Source organism: Malurus melanocephalus, unplaced genomic scaffold (assembly GCF_030028575.1).
Source record: "Malurus melanocephalus ecotype Western Australia unplaced genomic scaffold, MMel_1.1 scaffold_123, whole genome shotgun sequence".
In the NCBI taxonomy this organism is placed as follows: domain Eukaryota; kingdom Metazoa; phylum Chordata; class Aves; order Passeriformes; family Maluridae; genus Malurus; species Malurus melanocephalus.
In genome coordinates, this window is record NW_026623355.1 from 1,006,813 (window position 1) to 1,029,263 (window position 22,451).

The 22,451-nt window shown below is 37.4% G+C and overlaps 1 protein-coding gene across 2 annotated transcripts in view; it reads left to right on the forward strand.

The window, feature by feature from the left end:
- Positions 1-16,153, forward strand: part of TRIQK (triple QxxK/R motif containing) — a 57,906-nt gene extending 41,753 nt beyond the window's left edge. For both annotated transcript variants that reach the window (XM_057370358.1, XM_057370357.1), the window contains 2 exons: positions 3,543-3,628; positions 13,514-16,153. In XM_057370358.1, the coding sequence (XP_057226341.1) occupies positions 3,543-3,628; positions 13,514-13,627 (200 nt within the window). In that variant the 3' untranslated portion in view covers positions 13,628-16,153. The remainder of the gene's footprint in view (positions 1-3,542; positions 3,629-13,513) is intronic.
- The last annotated feature ends 6,298 nt before the right edge of the window (positions 16,154-22,451 follow it).

Below are 22,451 nucleotides of genomic sequence, written 5' to 3' on the forward strand. Positions count from 1 at the left end.
ACTGTACAAGGATGGAAAGAAGGGACAAGGTGCAAGGCAAGCTCTGTAGAGTTTCCAAAAGGTGAAGGCTACTTCAAGCACTGAATGGGAAGATGGATGATCTTTGGAGGGTCTGTCGGAAAGCAGGACAAGCAGAGAGCTGTAGTCAGTAAGAAAAGTTGCCTTGTCATGGAGTACTTCTTTGGCCTTAAAAATAGAAAGGAAGTGATGGACCTGAAAAAAGGACTRGAGTTTAAAGTTTGGGAGAAATTACAATGAGTCAAAAAGGAAAGGATTTTGTTCAAGTAATATGAAAAGTAAGACTTGGTCTGGAAATTTTCCAGTACTATCTTTTTGKCTTCTTCTTCCCTTCATATATTCCCTCTGAAAAAAGTAGTGTCTCAAATAGGCATTGGTAAAGCAGACAAATGGGGTTTTGTCTGATGAGTTTGTCTCAACTGGCTTTGATGATCACTTCCTGAGAAGAAGAAATAGCTTAAGCTGATGACTCTGACAGATAAATGTACAAGAAAGCTTGCAGGGTGAGATAAAACTAAAAGACTTTGAGAGTGTGAATATACTTACCCCAACTGTTTGAATTTGCAAGCCCAAAAGAAGGGAGGCTGTAGGGAGCCTGTATTCTTTTTTTCTGCTTGTTTTCCAGGTGGTAATGATCAGTGTTCACGTGGCAGGAGCTTTGCATTTCGTTGTTCTTTATAGTCCTGTAGTGCAGATGTCTTTCCCGAGGCCTCAGAAAGTTCACATGTTTTAAGAGTCTTTTAGTACAATTGCTGAATCTGGTTTTCATTACAAAGAAGTCCACAGATGCCCTTTTTAAACTTTTGCACTTGGTGGACTCCGACTATTTCCCTACCATATTATTTTTTTCCTTTTGGCTATTACATTTAGGAAGGAAAGTGGTAAATTAATGGCAGGTGCATGGATTTGGACAACTACCAGCTCTASAGTCATCATTGAAATAGCCTTTTTGTTATAGGAGGGTTAGTTGTTCATATCARACTTAATATAAATCTGGAACTGTTCTCTAGATAAGTAGAATCCACTATTAGCTGTAGCCATGATACTGGAGTAAAGAGTAGGGGGGTGCCTGAAACCAAGGGAAAGAGCRCCAATAAGCTTTCTCATTTGGATTAATAAACATGGTCCTGCCTATAGATGTATTTAATAGACTGGGTCCTCTATGCAATGTTCACCCCTGTCCGTGTCACCCTCACACTTGAGCAGTGGAGAACAGGAGACAGAATGGGCAATGGGAGGAAGGGGAGGTGGGTTTTGCAAGCTGGCTTGTGTCCCATGCCTAATGGATGYTACCAGGTTTTCTAGTTTTCATTATCTTGTGCTGTTGAATCACTGGAAGGGAAATCTTTGACTGTCTCATTTCATTTACCCCCGATTGAAGAGCAGCAAGCCTGAATTATGAGAACAGAGACTGAACTTAGCCCTTGTCACTTACGCAGTTCTAAACGAAGATATTTTTCACATGCTTAAAATATTTCAGATTGATAAATTTCTATCGTTTGTTCACAAGTAAGTAAGAACAGCTGCATCACTTAGGAAAGTTGGCTCCCAACAAACAAACAAAAAAATTCAAGGCTGGGGTGTATCTATGCCAAATTTCAGACCGGAGTGTATTTTTATGAGTAATAAACTCCTGCCACTTGTAATAGAAATTCTGAAAGATCTTTTAACTATTTCATGGTAAAAGTATGACTGTGGGACTTTAGGGAGAAGGAACACATTCTCTCTCTGTGGCTGGCTTCATCTCATGACTTGACCTTTGTGGATTCTGCAATTCTTTCCCTAACTGTTCAAAAAAATTATTGCRCTCCTGATGCATCCTGTTATCAGATATTACTCACTTCTGAATAATAATTCTGCGGTGGTCCAGTCCAGCTAATAAGATGTATTGACTGGATGAATATATTGGAGCACCTGACATAAATCATCTTTCTGTCATCCTTTCTTCATCCTTCAAGTTTCCTTGGATATATGCTGCTTTTTTTTTGTTGTTCTTAATACATATGGTTTCAGTCATTTTTTTTATTTGTCATTGAGTATTTTTAAGTTATTTCAAGTCTTTTATGAATAATATCTGACCAAAGAATAGCATGGAAACCCTCACAATATATAATCCATAGGACTGAGGAGAGATTATATAATGAAAGCAAATTTGTAATGCGAGTTCAGCATTCACAGTGTGCTACACAGGCGATCTCTGTATTGAGTATGAGCAGGGTGGTACAAAGAGTAGACAAAATCAGAAGTGTTTTCATGAATCCAGTATAACACTGGAGAAGACCTTTCCAATTCATGTTTCAGAATTTCATCAGTACACTACAATATGTCAGTTTTGAAAGTAGTCCTAAAATTAGAAGTATGCATTATTGATTATGAATATAAAATCGCATCTGCTTGGGAAAATAGGATTTTTGTATACAAAACCACTGGACAAAGTTATAGAGGAAAGCTTAAATTMTCTGACTGTAATAGTAATGAAAGCWAATGTAYGAATAGGTAAACTTAGTAATTTGAAAAAGGCAAAATGCTGCTGTAATCATTGTAGCTCAGCTTTGCAATTAGGCAGAAAGAACAAAAAAGGTTTGTATGCATTAGGAGGGGAAAAATGAAAASGACTTTTTAAAAAGCCAAAGCAGRTGTACTGAGGTTCTATCCCTCTCARTTTCTTTATAGATTCCTCTTTTCCTTCTCCTTTTGTGACTGTATCTGTACCTTGACTTCTGTTAACTTAAAGAAGCTATGGTTAATAGTGGATAGTATAACACTTACAGGCCTTTCAGACAGCAGAAATATCCCTGAGAGATATCACGTGTTTTATGCTTTGTTACTGAGATAAATGATTTATACCATTTCACCATTTTTAAATACTTACATGTCCTCCTCTGAACTCAGTTCATATAGACTCACAATAATCAAGTCCTGCAATCTTTGTGGCTGCAAGAGATAGTCCCTGTAATTTGTAAAAAGTTCATCTAGAAGATTTTGCGTAACGTGTTTCTACAATGGTTTTATAAGCATTTACTTGRACTGATCTCTATATCTGTAAATTCTGATATCTGTTAATAATCTTCCCGTTCAGGATTCYGAACATTTACATTCACCAGAATGTCCTATATTGCACATTTATATATGCATTAGAGATGACTAGCCARGAAAAATTCTAATGAAAATTTTTGTTTTGATTTCAAAAAAAGGAAAAGACATCATCCACCTTTAATCTACTTATTTGCTGTCTGATTCTTGTTAAGCAATTTATTAAGCATTGTGGATATCTATCCATACAGGTACTTTGATGTCACTCTGGGGTAATAGGTTCTACACTGATTTGTTGGCTCCTGTTGCTATCACTGTCTGTGTTAAGGGTGGTTGTAAYGCAGATCCCTGTGTTACAGAGTAGCCCTTTTTTAAAATGCTGGAYTGTGGGATTTTTTTACTGTTAAATCTGACTTTTCAACTAAAATAAATGCTCACATGCTTTATATTCTTTTTGCGTTGTTTTCATTAAATATGCTTTTTTCCTCTAGGGAAACAAGATTATAAGAAAACCAGGCCTATGTTAAGAGCTACAAGATTAAAAGCAGAGGCCAAGAAATCTGCACTAGGCGTAAAGGTAGAGATCTCTCTGACAGCTCAAACCACCTTTGTGTTTATGTTGTTTCTTTTCCCTATAGATGTACTGTGTGAATATTGATTTCTGAGAGATATTGTTTATGGCACTTCAAAATCTAAGTAGAATGCTAGAATCTAAAATATTTATGATGAACTGCTTTAACTTAACCCTAAAATAACTTGAATATTTGAATGCTGAAAGATTTTACATAGTCTATGTCCTTGTTAYGATGCATGCTTACTTTAAGGTTTAAAGTACTGTATGCTTAGAAAATTGATGGGTTTGGGGAACCTGTCTACACACAGAACAAGTTCTTTAACTATTTCATATAGSTAGACACATTGCAATAAATATCTCCCGTGTTCCTCTTCTGATCCTATACCCAGTAGTAATTTAAAGACTGGATTTGTTTAATATTGCTAATTCTCAGCATTATTGCCTCAGTCTGCATCTTTGTGTATTGCATATGACTTGGAGAAAGAAGGCTTAATTAACAGCAAAACGTATGGAAAGGTACCATATTTTGAAAATGTCCCCTTTTCAGGCAGGTATGAAATATAATAATTACTTTTGATCACAGCTGTGAATATGATCAAGRAGGACAATTAGAAATATTTTCTGTTATCTACTACCCAGTGTGTCATCAAAATAGGATCTATCTGAGCACACATTGTTTATGTTSCCTCCAGTATTTTTCCCTCAAACTTATTTTTTTAGTCTAACTGATACAATGTCAACTTAGCAGCAARTTTAAAACCTGATCAAAATAAAAAAGTGGATCAATTGCTTGGGTATTCTAGTGAAAGAAACTTCAGAAATGTTAAAAGGAGAACATTTTCTTGTTTCTGGCAGATGAGAAATCAATTTTTTCAAGTTATAGCTTATAGCAAATGCCAAGGTATTACTACCAAGCTGTAACAGCTGTTAGGCTGCCAGATGATGTATTTGGTTGTCTTCCAGAATTTGCTATTATAATCACGAAACAGTGCTTTCTTTTTGCTCCTGATTGCTGATCTCGATCAAGCATTACCGTGCGATGCAGTATGTTTTCACAACATAATCTCCTCAGTTAGTGCTGTGTGTCAGGTTTTAATGAGAAAAAGTAGATTGCCTTTTTTGTTTAAAGGATAGATTATTAACCTTTTGAGTTCCTTTTCCTTCCTTTCTTATTAAATTTCACTTTTTCTTTTCATTTTAGTTTCAATGACGTGACCTTTTAAAAGTGATGTTCTACTTGGAGACTTAGTGTACAGCCTAATTCTTTTAAAATGTACAAGTGTTTTGCATGTCTTTCACAAGTGAGAAAAATATGCAATTTGATMCTTCAAAACCTTATTTTCTTAAGTAATTCTTTCTAAAAATAAGGGAGAATGGGAAAGCATATGTGTAATCATATGTAGTGAAGAATTGAGTATTAGTGAATAAAGGACTTTTGSCATCAAGGCCTATATGTACTCTCCAGGTCATGAGCGGGTTTCTGGGGTTCTGCTAGTCACTCTGTGTGATGTCTCAGGTTTACAATTCTGCCTCTGCCTAAAAAAAAAAAAAAATCGTTAAAATATCTTCTTCCAGCTGTAATATTTTTTTCTGCTTTGGGACCTTAAAATATAACTGGATCATCCCCAAATAGATCACAGTAATTTGCTTTGCTTCCAAATTGCTGAGAAAAGCTGACAGAGCTGAAAGCTAAAAGGAAGGTAAATTGGGCACCTTTCCCTTTAGGGATTTGCTTGTAGGGGAAGGAAAGCAGGGCCTTTGATTGCATCCATCTCACTGAGCCTGCTTAATGCCAACCTCAGGCTTACTAAATGTTACCACACTTCTACCAGACCTCAGGSTACCTGTGTAGAATAAACTCTGCACTTCTGCTGACAGACCCTGCAGTGCCCAGCACAGAAGAAGGGCATGTTTAACATCTTGGGGTAAAGGTGCACCTCTTCCCATCTCGYGGTGACAGCTCTTCACCCTGTTTAGTTTCTCCAGCAGCAGAGCTTCTCTGTGGGCAGTAGATGGTCCTGGACTATCCGCAGGGAAATCGCTTTCCCTACCCCTGGAGAGACTGCTTAGTTATGAAGCCCCATAATTGATACCCCTCTCTTGGGCAGGGCTTGTTTTGCTCAGTCCAATGTTAAGATCCTCCAGCTGTCCAARTGCCATCTTTTTGCATTCAGCCTCCACATCTATCATAAATAGTCCTGTTATTTTCTGGATAATTTTTAAAATAAGAATTTCTTGACAGCTCCTGTTTGATATGACAGCAACTGACAGGGCAGAAGAGAACACAATTTGCGCTCCAGATCCCTTGACCAGTTTTCCCAAGGCCCTGAGGTCCCTCTTGATCACCCATAGCCTTGTTGGAACTTTGTGCCCACCTGGAAAACTAGTGGGCAATAGTCAGTGGGCAACGCCAAGCTGGGAAGTTTCTTGGTGATTTCCATTACGTGGACCCCAGGGAGGCAACACACCTCCCTATGGGCTGGGTGCAGTTGGCATATCAGGCCCTCCATTCACTCAAAAGGGGGTCACCAATGACTACTACCCTTCTTTTTTTCCTGACTGAGTAAGTTTTGATGTGAAGGGTAGGTTGCCCTGCCCTAGACAACCCCTTCAACCTRTATGGACCTTGTCCCCATTCTCATTTCCCTGGTCCTCAGATTGCAGGGCCTCATACCTGTTGTTTAAGGGAAGCTGGAGAGGTGAGGTAGGTCAGGAGGGGATTTGCCTGCCACCCCAAGCAGAAACACATTTCTACTCCCCTCTGTCTTTAATATCTCCTTCTTTTGCTTGTGATGAGTAATGGTAATAAGCAGTATGATTCACCTTCCAAAGGCTGGGATTTTAGTCTTTTTTTATTATGTAGGCCCTAATTCTGTGCTGTCACAGTTGATCAACTTCAGTCTTTGTTGAGAGAAAAAAAAGTGACGTAACTACAATGTAATATAATAAGTAGGCACTTTAAATAGAAAAGGCCAAAGTTCTTGTAAATCTTTGAGAAGAAACCAGACACATACATGTATTTGGAATGTATTTTGTTTGTTTATATAGGTATCTATTCAATACATGATGCAGCATAAAGCATTTCAAAATAAATTAACCTCTTACTGTAAAAATCTAAGTTGAAGTTAATAAAAATATTGTAGTGGAAGGATAAAAGTAAAAGGATAAACTCTTTGGGAAAGGGGAATATTTTTGTATTCCTGTGAAATACTTAACACAATAAGCACCATAGAGCTACTTCAAAAAATAGGMTTTTTTGTATCATTGATAACTAGAGCTGTTTTGCACAATTGTCCTGAAGAACTTATATGCTTGGCTGTAAATAAGACCTGGTGTAGTGTTTAGGGCATAAAAAAAGAGGACTGGAAAATAGTGAAGGGATTTTAGTCCTTAATTTCTATGAGGATAATGAAATCCAACTGTTGTGTATTTCACCATGAGAGCTGACAACATTAGCTTAAAAAAGCCCCATAAATGACATAAAACTTTTCAGTACCAATCCCCTGGAGATTCTCCACATTTCATCGCTGGCATACTAATTAGCTTGTCTTGTCAAACTTTGATTGCCTTGTCATTTTAATGCAAGGTTTAAAGTAACAAAGTTTCTTTCAGTCACTGGCATTTAGTACTTTTTAATTTCCCCAATGAGGGATTTTTATCTATGTTGATAATGTCAGAGAAAACAGCTGAGCATTAATAACTATCAAAAGTTAGTTCAAGCAGGGTGACCATGCTAGTACTTGGTGTGTAATATTTGCTCTTTAAACATGTTTAAAGATTAAATATTGCAGAAGAGCTATTGTACTGGCTCTGTTTGTATATGTGACACTAATGTAGACAGTGCCAAAATACATTGTGTGTCTTGGAAATACTGGACCCCTGTCTCAAGAAACAACTCTAAGAGAAAGCAGAAATGCTGCATGTCTCCTGGTGTTTGGATAAGACAAAATTCTTTGTAGCAGTACCAAAAAGGGAGGCTCTGAACTTTCTCTGTATCATTTTGTTGTCCCCCAACATGGGGCTCATGCTAGGGGAAGTCCAGGAAGGCCTTTGCACCATCGGTACTAACTGTTCTCAGTGGATGAGGAAGAGGTGTCAGCAGGAAGGTGACAAGCAGAAAATGGTTTGAGAAGTGCGGAAGCTTGGCCCCCAGATAGCTGGAGCTGGTATGCAGAAGCCAAAAGTAATGGGAGTTCTTGGGGAGAGATTTTTTTCATAGGCTGCAAGAGCGTGTCTGTGGGACAGCTGATGAAGTTTTCTGTCTCCTCGAGAGGTAGGCAGTAGTATCTGCAAATAAATCTGAACAGTAGAATTTGCAAAGTATTTGCAAAGAGATAATTGACTGCAGAATACCACTCCACAGAGAATTGTTAGCAACATAGAGCATTGATTCAGCTAAGGAAAAARTGTTTCCTAAACAAAGTGAGAGCATACTGTCTGTCATTCTTTTGCATATCTGCTTAATCTATTGTGTAGTTAGCTACCTCACTATGGAGAGTTTATCTCATCTGGAGCAAGATATGAATAGATAACAAGACATTCCTAGTGTATTTTGGCAAAGGATATTCTCCAATTTCATGCTGTTCATAATCTGCTAAGTTAGTGAAAGGCATTTGCCAAGATACAGTTTCATAGCTTTGCAGAAATTAAGACCACAAGGGACTATTAGATCATGTAATTTGCACTCCTATATGTTACAGATCATAAAATTTCATCCAAATACTTTCTACAAAGTCCAAGCACTTTGTAATGGCCAAAATACTGGGTCTTCAAACCAACTTATGTGCTTCACAAAGTGTAGAGCAGCTTCATGTGCCACCAGTAAATGAAGTGTGACATTCCCAGTGATCCCAGTAGTCAGGCTTTGATCCCTGACCTTGAAATGAAAGAGAGGGGAGACAAACATGTACCAAGAGAACAAAATCAGCCTTTTGCCTGACCTGAGCACAAAAATATCATAATCATGATGGTTTGAGCATGTGACCATGATGCACCAAGCAAGATCTTAGGAGGATTTTCTGTAGTATCTTGGAACAGTATCCCATCTTTCTCAAGTCTGCTTGTGTCTCTACTTAGGACCAGTCTATAACACTTCAAAGAATAATCAACAACAGCAAAACTTCAAATCTCAGAAATGAAACAATACACTTGGAGGAAAATTCCAACATTCGATGCTATATAGAGAAGTCTGAAGAAGAATAGGGTGCTATTACTTTTCATAACCTGATGCTTCAGGGGTTCAGAATATAGCGCTGACCATGGAAGTAATCAGAGTTTTCCTAGGGTCCTGAAGGAGAGGAGCAGCTGAGAGGGCTGACTTTGCCGACTCCAAGGCTGGCAGCCAGGACCTCCTTTTCACTCAAGCCCAAGTTGAAGTATTTTTTCCAATTGCTGAATAAAAATGTACTTTTTTGAGAGATGTCAGATGATAAAAGACTCACAGCTATGGAAGTCCATATTTTCCTGAAGAATGTTTAATCATTCTTGCTCCTAGAAAATGGTATCTTAGTTCAAGGCTGAGCTTATCTAAGTGCAGCTGGGCCTTGAAAGGTTCTTATAAACAGGAGAGAAGGACCCCACACTGTGAAATGCCTTATTTAAATACAGTTGTATATAATTATATGCTGTAACCAAACTACCTCTCATTATTCTCTATGGTAAAATAAATAGCAGTCATCTCTGTACTGCAAACCCCTCCGCCTTTGTACATCCAGAGATCACACTGAGGGAGTAGTTRCCCCTGAAATCTAAAGACCTCCTTAGAATCATAGTYTTTCAAGGAAGAGTACTCCATTTTKTAAGTACTGGCTGCATGTTTGATACYTGCATATATTACTTTGCGTTTAGCTGTATTAAAATGAATCCATTTGCTTTGTAGGCATGTAGTGAGGTGGTTTTGATTACTCTGTAATAGTACCTTGTTCTCATTATTGAAGACAATGATATTTCTTCCATCTGAAATTTTTACAATAAAAAATTAGAACATAAAAAGTGTGGATAAAAGTTCATAGATTACTTTTGCTGCCTTCTGTTGACTGTAGAATGTCCTRCATTAAGGAAGTAAACATTCATTTTTAAATATGATTTTGTTGAAACTCTAAAAAAGGGTCTTAGTGAGTGTCCAGCTAAAGTTTTCCGTTAAAAACTATATGAGATAAAAAAAATATTGTCAAGTTCATATGTATTTGTTTTATTTTTAATGATATCCTTCAATGGCATGATTTTCCCTTCATTTTTTTTCAGAAAGAGTAGGGATAGTTTAGCATTTCAAATAGAGCAATTTGTGGTACTCTTTCACTTAGTTTTAAGCAGGTTTCAGATAAAAAAATTTGTGATTCTCTTTGAAGGACAATTAAAAAATATGTAAAAAACCCCTGGAATTTCCTGGAAGTATGATACTTCTCTGTATGTGTAAGATGTGATGCTGCCATATGTAATGTCCAGATTTGTGTTATCATAGCCAACATTTTTTCCTCATCCCATCTCCTGATTAATCTTGTTTAGTTCCCAGCTCTTCYACTTGTTGCATCAGGGTGAATTTGAGGACATATTCCAAGTACTTTGGCATGAGAGATATAAAACTGAAAAAAAAAATGATAGGAGAATTAAATCTATGTTGTGCTGTAATGGTTTGCATTTCCTTTAGGAAAAGTTTTTGAAAAACTTAACCAAACTGAAATCAGTAGGGTTCTACATACATTATTCTAAGTGCAAGAGAATAAAATAGAAAATTCTGTTCCWTTTTAAAGGCTTCTTTGACTGTACTTTGGGATTTGAGAGTAGGGATGTTATTTCCTAGTGTTCTCTACCATGATATAAAAGAAAAAACCCTCTGATCATTTTAAGTTTATTTCTATAGGACYTTTTCTGTATTCTTTAATTATTCATGGTGAAATCCTCTGAGTAAATGGATTTTGCAGAGGATGATGGGGATGATCCATAAAGTGCWAGAGAAAGGGAGCTATATATGTCAAGCAGGGAGTATTTTAACATTTCATTTCTATGCATGACTTAAAATACAAATAGCAAAGCCTGAAAAGTATAAAACAAATTAAAATGACAATATATATTGTTGTTGCAAATACAACATAGTGGTATAGCATCTCATTTGCTATTTACCTTGCAAAATTTATGTTTATAAAAGTTCATAAACTGGATGCAGTTCTTAAGAGACTGCATATCCCTAGCTGAGAGCCAGATGTCCTTTGTAAGGCCATTTATTTTAGATTTTTGTTACTSTTCCTTTTTCAGTAACTCAAAATTAAGGTTCTTGCATAATTTTTAGACCTGAAGTTTCAATATGACTTTTCATTCCCAGGAATAATAAATACTGGTCCAGCCACCCAGTTCCTAATGGCTGTGCAAGGAAAGTAGTATTGTTATCACAGTGTTATTCATTGTAACTTAGGCYGAGGAATTAAGGAACTGCTTCTGTCAAACAGTTACTGGGCAGCCTAAGAATAAAACTCAAGATTTTTCCAATTCCACTTCCTTTGAAACAAATCTTYAATGCAAAGGCTCCTCAAAAGTTTGCTGTTGCCACCATAGCATTTCATAAGGGAGACAGGGGAGAAGGGAGAGGAAAGGTAAACCTATTGTAAAGCAGAAAGTGTGGGAAGTGTGGCATMCAAACAAGGGAAAAAACTTTTTAATACTGGAATGAATTTGCTCTCTGTGTCAARTGTGAATGGTGCCTGCATTGTACGGTTTTGTTGTCCACTCTCCTGAGCAGATGGAGCCTGCAGTTGTATGTCACTTGTTTATTACATCCTCTTAAGATTAGTAGCTGTGTGGCCAGATGGGTCTGGGAGCACAGCTGTGGATACAAGGAAATAAATGAAACCTGTCTGATGCTGCCATGCCCTTTTGTGAGATACTGACGTGTTGCAACTGCAACAAAGCAAAAATCACTTTCCTTTAATATATTAGTGAATTARATGTACTTTTTTTTTTAAATCAAATCATGTGAAATCAGGAGGATGAAGTTCGGAGAATGATACAATTCTAAGAGAAAAATGAAGTTGAAATCTGTAGCCAACAGCCTCAGCAAATTTGCAGGAGCAATTTTAATGTGGTAAAACAAATTTAAAGTACGTCTCAATTAATCATCCATGTAAAATATAAAGCAAAGGTTTCTGTAGAATAARGAATATGTTCCTATAGAACATACGCCAACTAGGCAGAAGTATTTCAAAATTTATTAGATGGCATATGTTGAATTATTGATCCAACATTCTGATAAACCATATAATGCATTCATGTAAATGCAAATGAAATGCTGTTCTATAGAAGAATGCCAGATTATGGGCCAGACTTTAAAAAATGAAATGCACAATTTTAACTCCTTCATGTCAGTGGACACACAATGCTGGTCAGAAAGCCACCACCAGCCTAGAGCTGGTGGATTAATTCTCCAGTGCACCCCAGAGACACCATCTGCACTCCCTTCTAGTCTAAGGGGAATATGGTCATTTTGGGATAGAATTCACCTGGCCTCTCTTAGAGGACACAATAAATCTTACATCAAAGAGGTCCAGATTCTGTCCTTGGACAGTAAAGGGTGTCATATTRTCTCAGTGCAGTGTAGGCATCTTCTTTCAGTCCCACTGGCAGAGTAGGTTTGATATGACATCTTCTGTACCAACTCAGATCAATTCTTACAAAATTACTGAACTTTTTCACTTCTCTCCTTTTAAATGTACATCGTGATTGTTCTGATGKAGTTGTTTTATAGCTTAAGGTAAAGCTGAGAATTGGAGGGGAAGTTTTGCTTCTTTCTTTTGAGGGAAAGCRGGGTTTGGAGGTACAAACTGATCTGTTCCTTTGGAGTATCTCAAGTACACAATTTTAAAAATACATCATGATGATARGGAGTGAAGCAGTAGATGTTATTAGCTGTAGAATCACACTTTCTGTGAGCTGAAGTACCATAAATATTTTTCTCAAATTTATCTTTCATCTTGCATTGTYTAGTGAAATGAGAGTCAACACCATAGGAAGTGTGCTGTGCCTTACAGAAAAATAGAAACTTAGAAATGTRAAATGCTGTGACTCTGAAAGAAATAGTGTTTTAAAGAGGATTATCATATTATAATTTATTATATGTTAGCAGAGTCCAGCCTTAAGATGATAGGTAGTCATGTAATGAGTATATTGTGTAGTACAAAAACATTTTTTGCTTCTGAAAGCTGCTGTAAATCATGTATACTTTGGAAGTCTCTTTTATGTTAATTAAGGAAGATGCAGCAAGTTGCAATATTTTATGTGAAAAGAGGCAAGTGCAAGTGCAAATTGTTGTGCTTTTTGCCTTATTGCAGAGCGGAAGAAAGAAAAGTTTCATCCAATTCTGAAGGATTTTGTAGTTCCATATTGTACTGCATGCCAGGAGGTTGGGAGGTAGAGGTAGCAATTTTCATTGACTTCTACCATACTGTGTTTGCTTCATTAAAAAATTACAAATTTGTTGGCAAAAAGCAGTAACATATTGCTAGAAAACATCAAAATTCACAGTGTAAATTCATAACTTAAATTTGTGTTCAAAACTGTGGTTTGTGAATTCTGTCTTTTCCTTTAGAAAGGAAGGAATAGGATAATAAAAAGATATAAAGCTCTTAGCTCTAGGTCAGACTAAAGACTTTTAAGCCAAATGTCCTCTTTCTGACAGTGTATCAGACTCACCAAAATCTTTATTAAGTGGATGGTTTCTACAACATTTGAAATGGTAACCACAATAAACTCGTTAAATATCAATGCTTTACACATTTATATATGTCTGGTGTTATTTTGATGTGCATTATAGAAGGGAAATAATATTTATTCCTGATTAATCTGAAAATATGGTGTTATTTCTAACAGGTTTTTAATTTTTGCTTTCTTTTATTTCTACAGGAAGTTGCCCTTGTCCTTGCAGCTATACTGGTATTTTTGTTGGCTTTCTATGCTTTTTTTTATCTTAATGTTTCCAATGAAGTTGACCTTGATCTGAATCCAGATGAAAACTAGCAGATGCAATGAATCTATCATCAAGATTTCTTCAGCTTCAACAAGACTACATAGGAACACACAGTCCCTTCACTGTGAGACAGTAAACGATGCCATTTCTTGCAGTCCAAATTCATAAGAAARTTTTGCAATATGTCAGTCACATTCCAGATCTCCAAAATAAGAACACTTATACCTGGCTGAGTGTATTTGATTAAAACCAAAGCCAGGAGCAACAGTATAATACATGAAGTTTATTGTTTACATTATTTTTTTCTCAGACAGAGAACTTTGATGTCGAAAGACAGGTGCTATTATTATCATGGGTATTGATGCTGACTTCACAGGAGTGTCTGCCTTGACCAAATTTAGGAATCAAAGCTTCCTAACAACCAAATTAGTTTCCTTTTCCTTTCCCATAAGAAAGCAGAAATACCAAATAAAAAGTCTTTTTTTCATTGTGTTTAATATATATAAAAAACCCCTCATCCTTTCTCTCCCTTTTAATCTTTCTGGTGCATGTGTACACAGGCGTATGCATGAAGATGGAAGAAATTGTAGGAAAAAAATACCTTTTTACAAGCAGTCTGTCACCTCCGATATGGACTTAATTTTCTGTCATTCCAGATTCTGTGTGCCCATATATCTGCAGTAATCTTTTTCATTCTTTTGCCAACTGTTCAGCACACATGTGTTCTGTTAGAAATGGCACCTGGATGACAGAAGCTCTAACATTCRCATATGCTTCTGAAACACAGTTCTTTGCCTCCTGTGCTGTCTGAACTAGTGTAAATAGAAAGTTTAGTCAATGTTGATTTTAATTAGTGTATTGGTCTACTATTAATATGAAGTCAAAATTGTATTTTAATTATGCTCWTCCTGATGGTTTTAGTATCAACTTGCTCTACCTGTTAGGGGCATGTTGTATAAAAACACTGGTTTCCAGCTATACAATCATTTTGATCATCAAACTAATGTGAGAGGCTCAAAGTAATAAGATACACTTATTTTTCTGATGTACTAATAATTAGTAAATTTGGCTCCATTGCTTCCTTCAGTTCTTGCACACTACCTTTTTGCATTTTTTTTCCATTTGATAGCCACAAGCCACTTGAAGAATTTGGTGTGTCAGAGCAGCTGCAGGAAGCTTTAAAATTCTAGCTTTATCCTGTTCTGCTTTGAGTTTGGCATATAACTGAGCTTGTGGATGTRAAGTTTTGATCTGCTTAAAAATGTGGTCAGTCTTTCTCTGAATGAAATTCAGTTCCAGTTCAATTTGATATCAAGAAAAACATAGAGTTATTGGTGCTGAATGTGGCTAGGAAGTTTAGGTAGACTGACTTCCAGAAAAGTTTTCATAGTTCWGAAGTCAGTGAACTAGCTTGGCTTTGCCTTTGATACCAGTTTCAGAACTGAATGTTAGGTTTAATTGCAACTGAGGTATTTACTSTCTTGTTCCTGAGATGCCTGACTAAGGTTTCTTATAGTGATTTTGAAGTCAAAGGGATACAAATCACAGCAAATATTAAAATAGAAAATATATTTCTTTTAAATTGACACAGTCCCATTATCACCACTTAAGAAACTTGGATCAATACAGTTAATTTTTAAAACATACAGTAACTATGACCATATACATTATGAGTCTCTAAGGAGCCACTTCGTGTATGTCATAGTCCTCATTCACTTTATGTAGTGCAAAACAACTCCTCTGGAAATTCAGAGTACAATAGTCTTCCAAAAGTATATGAATGAGAAACATGTATGTGCAAATATGTCTCATTTTCTAATTATGACTGTTACAGGCACAAAATCCTAACATTTATGCATTCATGTGACTTATATTCCGCTGCTACTCACACACATGATCAGACACCTTGCAACATGTTGAATTTATGGTGRAGCATTATCTGACACATGGCCCAACTTTCAGTGGAGGGAAAAGCATGTCACAGCCTGTCTCCTTGAATGTGACATGCTGTTCACTTCACCAGCACCCAACCACATGTCACAGAAGATGCAGACCTCTCCTGTTACTTTGCATTAGCAATTTTCATGTTCTTTAACATGCTGGAAGGTTGTTTTCTTAATGTCAGCAGATAGCTCTCTGGGTCATGTGTGGTCTGAGAAAGATGCATATTACTCCCTTCATGCACSTCATCTTGTGACCTGCTCTCTCAATTGTTTGCACTAAAAAGCAAGCAATTCTTACTGTCAAATTTATGAAGTTCCTACTACAGGAATATTCCGTTTTCCGTAATTATGAATCAGACCAAATCTGARGTGCATATATATGTGATTCTGTCAGCTTCCCTGATGTGTGGTGTATGAGTCCATATTGCCTGTAGTTTGCAGTTTGTCTATTGGCTTTGTTTGGKTTAGGCCTTTTCATTTGCATGAAAGGTCATAGAATTATGAAATCTTTGAATGGTTTGGGTTAGAAGGGACCTGAAAGATCATCGTTTTAAAACACCTGTCATGGCAGAGGCACCTTCTACTAGATCAGGTTGCTCAAAGCCCTGTCCAACCTGGCATTGAACACCTCCAGGCATGATCCATAGCTTCTCTAGGCAACCTGTGCCAGTGCCTTATCACCCTCAGAATAAAGAATTTTTTCTTAATGTCTAATCTAAACCTACTCTCTTTTAGTATTAATCAATTCCCTCYTGTGCTGTTGCTACATGCTTTTGTAAAAGTCCATCTGTCTTGGAGGCTCCCTTCAGGTACTGGAAGGATATTGTCATGTAACAGGAAAATTTATTTTTGCTTAGACTGGGTAGACTTCTGTTCAGTGTACATAGAAATACATGGTAAATATTGCAGTAAATACACTTATTCTCTTATAAGTACAATAATTCCTAATAATTCCAATAATTCATGGGGCTTATTTTGCCCTTAATTATATATGAGATTGAAATATRCCTTTTGGCTTTTGGACCATCTATCTTTGTATGAGTTGCTCAGTGTCTATTTTATTAATTTTTTTTTTTCATTTTGGTTCTCTTATTAATGTTGAACACACTGAATTATATATATATATCTGAAAGACATTAAAGCAGTCTAAACACACAGTGCTCAAAAGTGAGCACTGATGTCAGTTTTAGAATATCTGGATTTTTAGAATATCTGAATTTTAGTCAGTTCTAGCCCCTAAGCTCATATTAAAACTAAATGTGGCCTATAAATACTTAAAAGACAATAAAGAGGACTTCCTTTGGCATTCTACCCAATGCTAATAGATCAAATCTCTTTCTGCTGTTGATCCATGCAGCTCTATCACTTCCGTCTTAGAAGATTTTTTTGTTATAAAATGAATAATCTTATGTGCTTGTTTCAAAGAAGGGTTGCTGATCCAGTCATTTACATGGCAAACCTGGCTTAATGGTTTTTTTCCAAAGATATTCACCTGTAGGAAAAAGTTAGATATCAGTAGTGTTGTTGCCCTCTGCTCCTGGAGTAAACTGAATTTATTTCTAGCAGAGTTTGTGGAGGAGATGCCTATACTGAGTCCTTGTTCTGTGGGTGGGAGCAGATGTCCTGTCTGGAAGAGTCTCTGGCTAGGAAGGCAAAACAGTCTTCAAGCAGTGATTTTGCTCAGTAAATTTTTCCTAGGCAGTTTTCCTTTTCTCTTTTATCCTACAAAAGCAGAGCCAGCATGTAGATCATCTCAGGACAGAAGCCTCAGTGTAGTTTACTAGTGCTTCTAATGGCCATTGCCAAGCAAAGGTTCCAGCTCTACTGCCTGGTGTCCATAACCATATTTTAATTTTACTGAGAGCTTAAGAGGCACATTAAGCATTTCCCTAATAGACACTAGAGATACATTTAAACTTTTCTTGAGGAACACTTCAGTTAAAGTTCACTTGCATATTATATAGACATGTGATGCAGAATCCGAAATTGCTCCTKTCATGCATCAGACCAGCTGTAGCAGGGACAGCATGTAGACTGGGAGATTGTGCTGTAACATGTAACTGCAGATAGCTACAACATGAGCAGACTCATCTGTTCACTTAGATGTCCTCTAGAGCAGCTGACCTAAAAGTTGTGTTTGGAAACATAGGTTTTCAACAGCCCTGCTAAAGGAAAGCACAGTGAGCACCCTACAAAACTGTTCATGCTGCTTCCATGRAAGTGGCTACTATGGAACAGGCTTACCTGCTGACTTAGGGCCAAGTTTTGAATGCAGCCCTTTCAAGACAGAAAATGTTGCTGGCAGCTCCCAGTAGAGCAATAATTGATAAGGTATAGTGCCTGTAAGTCACAACTGAGCCACTTGGTGAAGGTYAGATGGATTCAGGACCATTCTCTGTAGAGGACTAGACTTGAAAAGCAGAATAGGCAAGTTAGAGTGCCAAAAAAAAAATACTACAGGTCTTGATCACATTTCAAGTCCAACTTGCAGTAGCTCAGTAATTAGTGGTGCTTATGACTAAGAAAATAATGATACGGCACATCAGTAAGACAGCAGAAATGTGATGTTGGAACTACATCCTGAAAGATTTTATAGTGRATTATGCCTGCACTTTGGGAAGGGAAGCCATGAGATGAATAAGTTGGCAAAGATTGTCTGTGATCTAGTGCTTACAATATCTTTCCCCGAAAGAGTTGATGGAGGTATTTTGCAGTACTTCATCCTCTTACTTTGCTGTAATGCATTATTTTGGATATATTTCTACACATTTCCAAGAGTGAAAAACATTTTTTGCAGTTCATCAATTCATTTAATTGACAGAATCCTCTTCTCATCCTTTTATCCCCCCTTAATCACAATCAAATTAGTGGGGAGACAGCCAAAATGTTAGGTACCAGTGTCTCTCAAGCAGATGTCACACCACTATTTTTTAGCTCGTTTAAATGAATAAACATGTTAAACTGTGAAGTATTACATTTTAGATTTTTTCATTAAAAAAATGGGACAATCTGCTTACTGTCCTTAATTGAGACAACARTCTTGGTGGTTGCCAGTTTTGGCAGTTGTAATGATGAACTATAAATATTGGGACAGAGTAACTGATGATTGTTCAGGATAGTTCAAGTACAATACTCATTCTGCATGAATACTTTTTCCAGTGCCACATTTTTCCTAATTTCCWTAATCGTTATACTGGTTTTGCATGTTGAAACCACAAATAAATACTTGACTAGCCAATCAATAGGCTTGTTTCTGTTGTCTTATTCTCCATAGCTACAAACAGGATATAAAAGCTGTCCACCCTGGAGCACAGTTCAGAGCCTTCACCCTGGAGCCTTGCCCAGATTCTCCCTAAAAGGTCTATGTCCACATCAGTTACACATGAGCTGCAAAGAGCTTCATTTTGCTGAACTGTGGAAAAACTGAGCAACATATAGATCTGTAATACTCTTTTTGCCATTTCACAAAGAGCTTGTAGGAATTTGAAATAGCACAGCCACAGGAGGTGAGTATGGAGTTTGGTGATRAACTGATATCATTGTTCTATCGTACTTCCTCCAGAAACAAGACTGAGAGAAAATTGAAGTAAAAGGGCCAGTTCTTGCAGGAGTCAACCACMTCACAACTCACCATCTTGCTCAAGAAGAGCTAATTTTGAGATCAAATTAGAGTTACCACAACTGCTTTTTCACAGGACAGTCAAAGGGCCACAATGAGATAAATGTGTCTGGAGCAAAGCAGCTTCTTGGACCAAAGACTCATTTATTTAAGTAGGAAAGAAACAGGGTTTGGGGATTTACACAAAACATAAGTTAGGGTGATTGCTACTGCCTTCATGTGTAAAAAAAGTCACATTATGCCAAGCTAGGGTAGCTCTGTGGGTCTGTTACAGAGTTAAATGTAAACATTCTGATCCTGTCAATGTCTGCATTTCTCTAGAGGCACTTGTCCTGTGATACTATTAGCAGAGAGAGGGGACATGGAGGGAAATGGCAGGGGAGCCCTTTTGCTGATTCTGCACTCCTAAAGCATCTCTCTTGCTCAGTGGGGAGCTGCTGGTGTTTAGAGTAAGGCTGCAGTCCTGGATTGTTTTGGACAGGCTACAAAAAGAACAGAGCAKAGCTTAACTTACAGGGTGAGTCTCCTACCATTACTGGTGCCTGATTTGTTCGCACAAGTAAATAGAAGCTGAGACATTCAGCCTTTTCTCTTTTATTTATTAGGTTCTCAGGGAGGTGCCAGAAAAATTGTCTTTTGTTGTCCTTTTGAAATGCTTCTGCATAATTGTTCCCCTTACTGTCTGTTGGACCTCCTATCCAGTCAAAGAATGCCACACTCATTCCTTCTGCTTTTTGGTAGAATGAGGCCTGCTGCCTAATCCTTTTGAAGGAGGGGCTGGAAAGTGACCCACCGTCTCTCCTGTTCTCACCTGGCTGAAGCTGAAGAGGCCTCAAGTCACTATTACTGTGTAATGTAGTAAGATTTTTTTTCTATTTTGATGAGGATGAGGATGATTTGATGAGGATGATTTTTTCTATTTTGATGAGCAAATTCTGAATTCAGGGCAGCTTTATTTAGCTTTTCCTGCCTGAGGTATCTTCAGAGCCACAAGCATGGTGAAAATCAGGTTTTTGCCTACTTCCCTTTTGATGATTTTCTTCAGCTTAAGATGAGCTAAGGTACTATGCTTGTCTACTTGAGGCAGGGCTGTTTTAACAACAGTATTACAGGTTTTTGCTGCCCTAAAAAGCTCATGACTGCAGGTGACCATGTTTATGTTTATTTGTTCATTAATCATAGCCTTTCTTGAGCTGCTCTTCTCAGGCTGTACTCTGCCTTTGTTCCACTCTATCTCTGCTGCTCCAGTAATGACAGGATGTGCTAAACRAAAAGAGAGTAGAGTGGCTTTTTCAGATCATCACCAAAGCCACAAATTCATTTAAAGTTAGGCAATATATGTGGGGCATTCTCCCAGTACACTGTCTAGATTTTTATTTTGAAGAGCAGCCTGTTCTTGTGAATTATATTTGACAGTCCTTGCACTTATACATGGAGAGTTCTGAATTCACATTAAAATAAGGCAAGTTRTAAACATAACTGCGTTATTCATGAGAATACATCTGAATTTTTTATTTTGTCATACACTGATCATCAGCTGCCTTTAATTAATAGAAAAGTGGCCTTTATTTGTCAGTGATATAGTTTGGTCAAATGTATCTTCTCATCTGAAATGTTACAGAATGATAATTACATCTCTTTGATTAAGTTTGACCTCAAAATTAAGAATTACTTGTAATATGTATGACTTTTCATGAAGATTGCCATGATGAATTTCGGTGAATTCTCCACAGATATTCATCAGATGATAACAAGAGCAATGGTTTTGAAATTTTTCCTTGTCGGCGGCTTTTACTTCCTGTATTAGGAAGTTTTCAAGTTGATATYAGGATGGAGTGAGAAATGCCTGAAGGACACATGAAAGGACTAAAATAAATGCTCAAGAGACTGTTCACATGCATTATTTAGCCTCTCATGTACACACTGCTGCGACTGGGCTACGTCAGCGTTATGGGGTGATGYAGAGGACGCATCTGAGACAGCCCACTTTGCTTGTGAATGTGGCACCCTCAAACCCACAGTGGCAAGTGTTTCTTCTACGCTATATTAGGCTTCTATACACAGAAGAGATGTCTCTTACTAAATTAATTCCTATCTACAGGAAAAKATAGATTCTGTTTTATACATCTTTACAGCTGGAAAAAAGAAAAAATGTTCCCCATGAGCAAGGGCATTCGGAAACAAGAATCATTGCTGCGGCAKGGGAGTTGTGCATAGGGATAAAACATGTTCAATTTAAAAGATAATACAAATACAGAAAGGAAGATTTCATTGATCCATCATTCCTTACAGTACAGATCTCTAGAATAATTTCCACAAAGCTATTATTCCCCCTATTTCACCACTAGTTTGGGGATCATCATTGCCAACTCAGAATGAAAAATTGTCATGTATTTCCCAGAACTTAAACAAGAAAATTAACGTTTCTTTGTTAAACGCTGAGTTACTCAGTTGCTTTGAAAGGGTGTACCACAGGGTATTTACAATAATGTATAACTCAAAGTGATATAGAATAACAGAAAAAAGATTGTAACTGACTTTCAACCAAGCAGCAACAGAGCTGGCCTGGGGGCCTTCAGCACTTCATTGCTGCTTCCTTGCAAAGCCTTGAGGAGCAGATCTGTCACATTCACTCACTGACGTTTATCTGGGTTAGTGTCTTAGTTTTCCTGTCATTTGTAAAGAATTAAAACTCCTTGGTCACTGGTCTGGAGAAGGCTGGATTTGATCTTTACACCTCGATCAAGCTTTCCAGCTTGCTCAGATCAAGGCTCTTTGTCAAGTTCCTTCCAGAGAGCCGTAAGCAGTTTGAAAAAAGTCTGASTATTCTTCCATCAGGCAAGTGATGAGGTAACATAGGATGAACACACTGAGAAACTGTCACAGCCTCCCTTGGAGAGGGAAGTATTTGCTGAGGTTGTCTGACAGTGGGGTATCTGATGTGTCAGGTTCTGTATGTAGGGAGGAGTGAGCCTGGGCAGGCAGATCTCGGATTGTCAGCAGGGACTTGATGCAGATGTTCTGCCAGATGCTGCTGCTTATGGACTCCCTCCTCCAATGGCAGAAACCTGKGAAAAGTTAGGAGAGGAGCCCAATACAATCTTTTCATGAGTAAGACCATTAAAGTCTTTCCCATGCTAAGAAGGAGGAAAAGTTGTTCAGTTCATTAACAATTCAGGATTATAGGAGCTGCAAGTGCTATAATTAGCCTAACAGAAAAAGTTCCTTTGTAAAACTTCACAAATGTCTAGGCACATTACAAATAACTAAACAATTTATTTCTTGTTATGAGGAAATTGATGCAGCTGGATA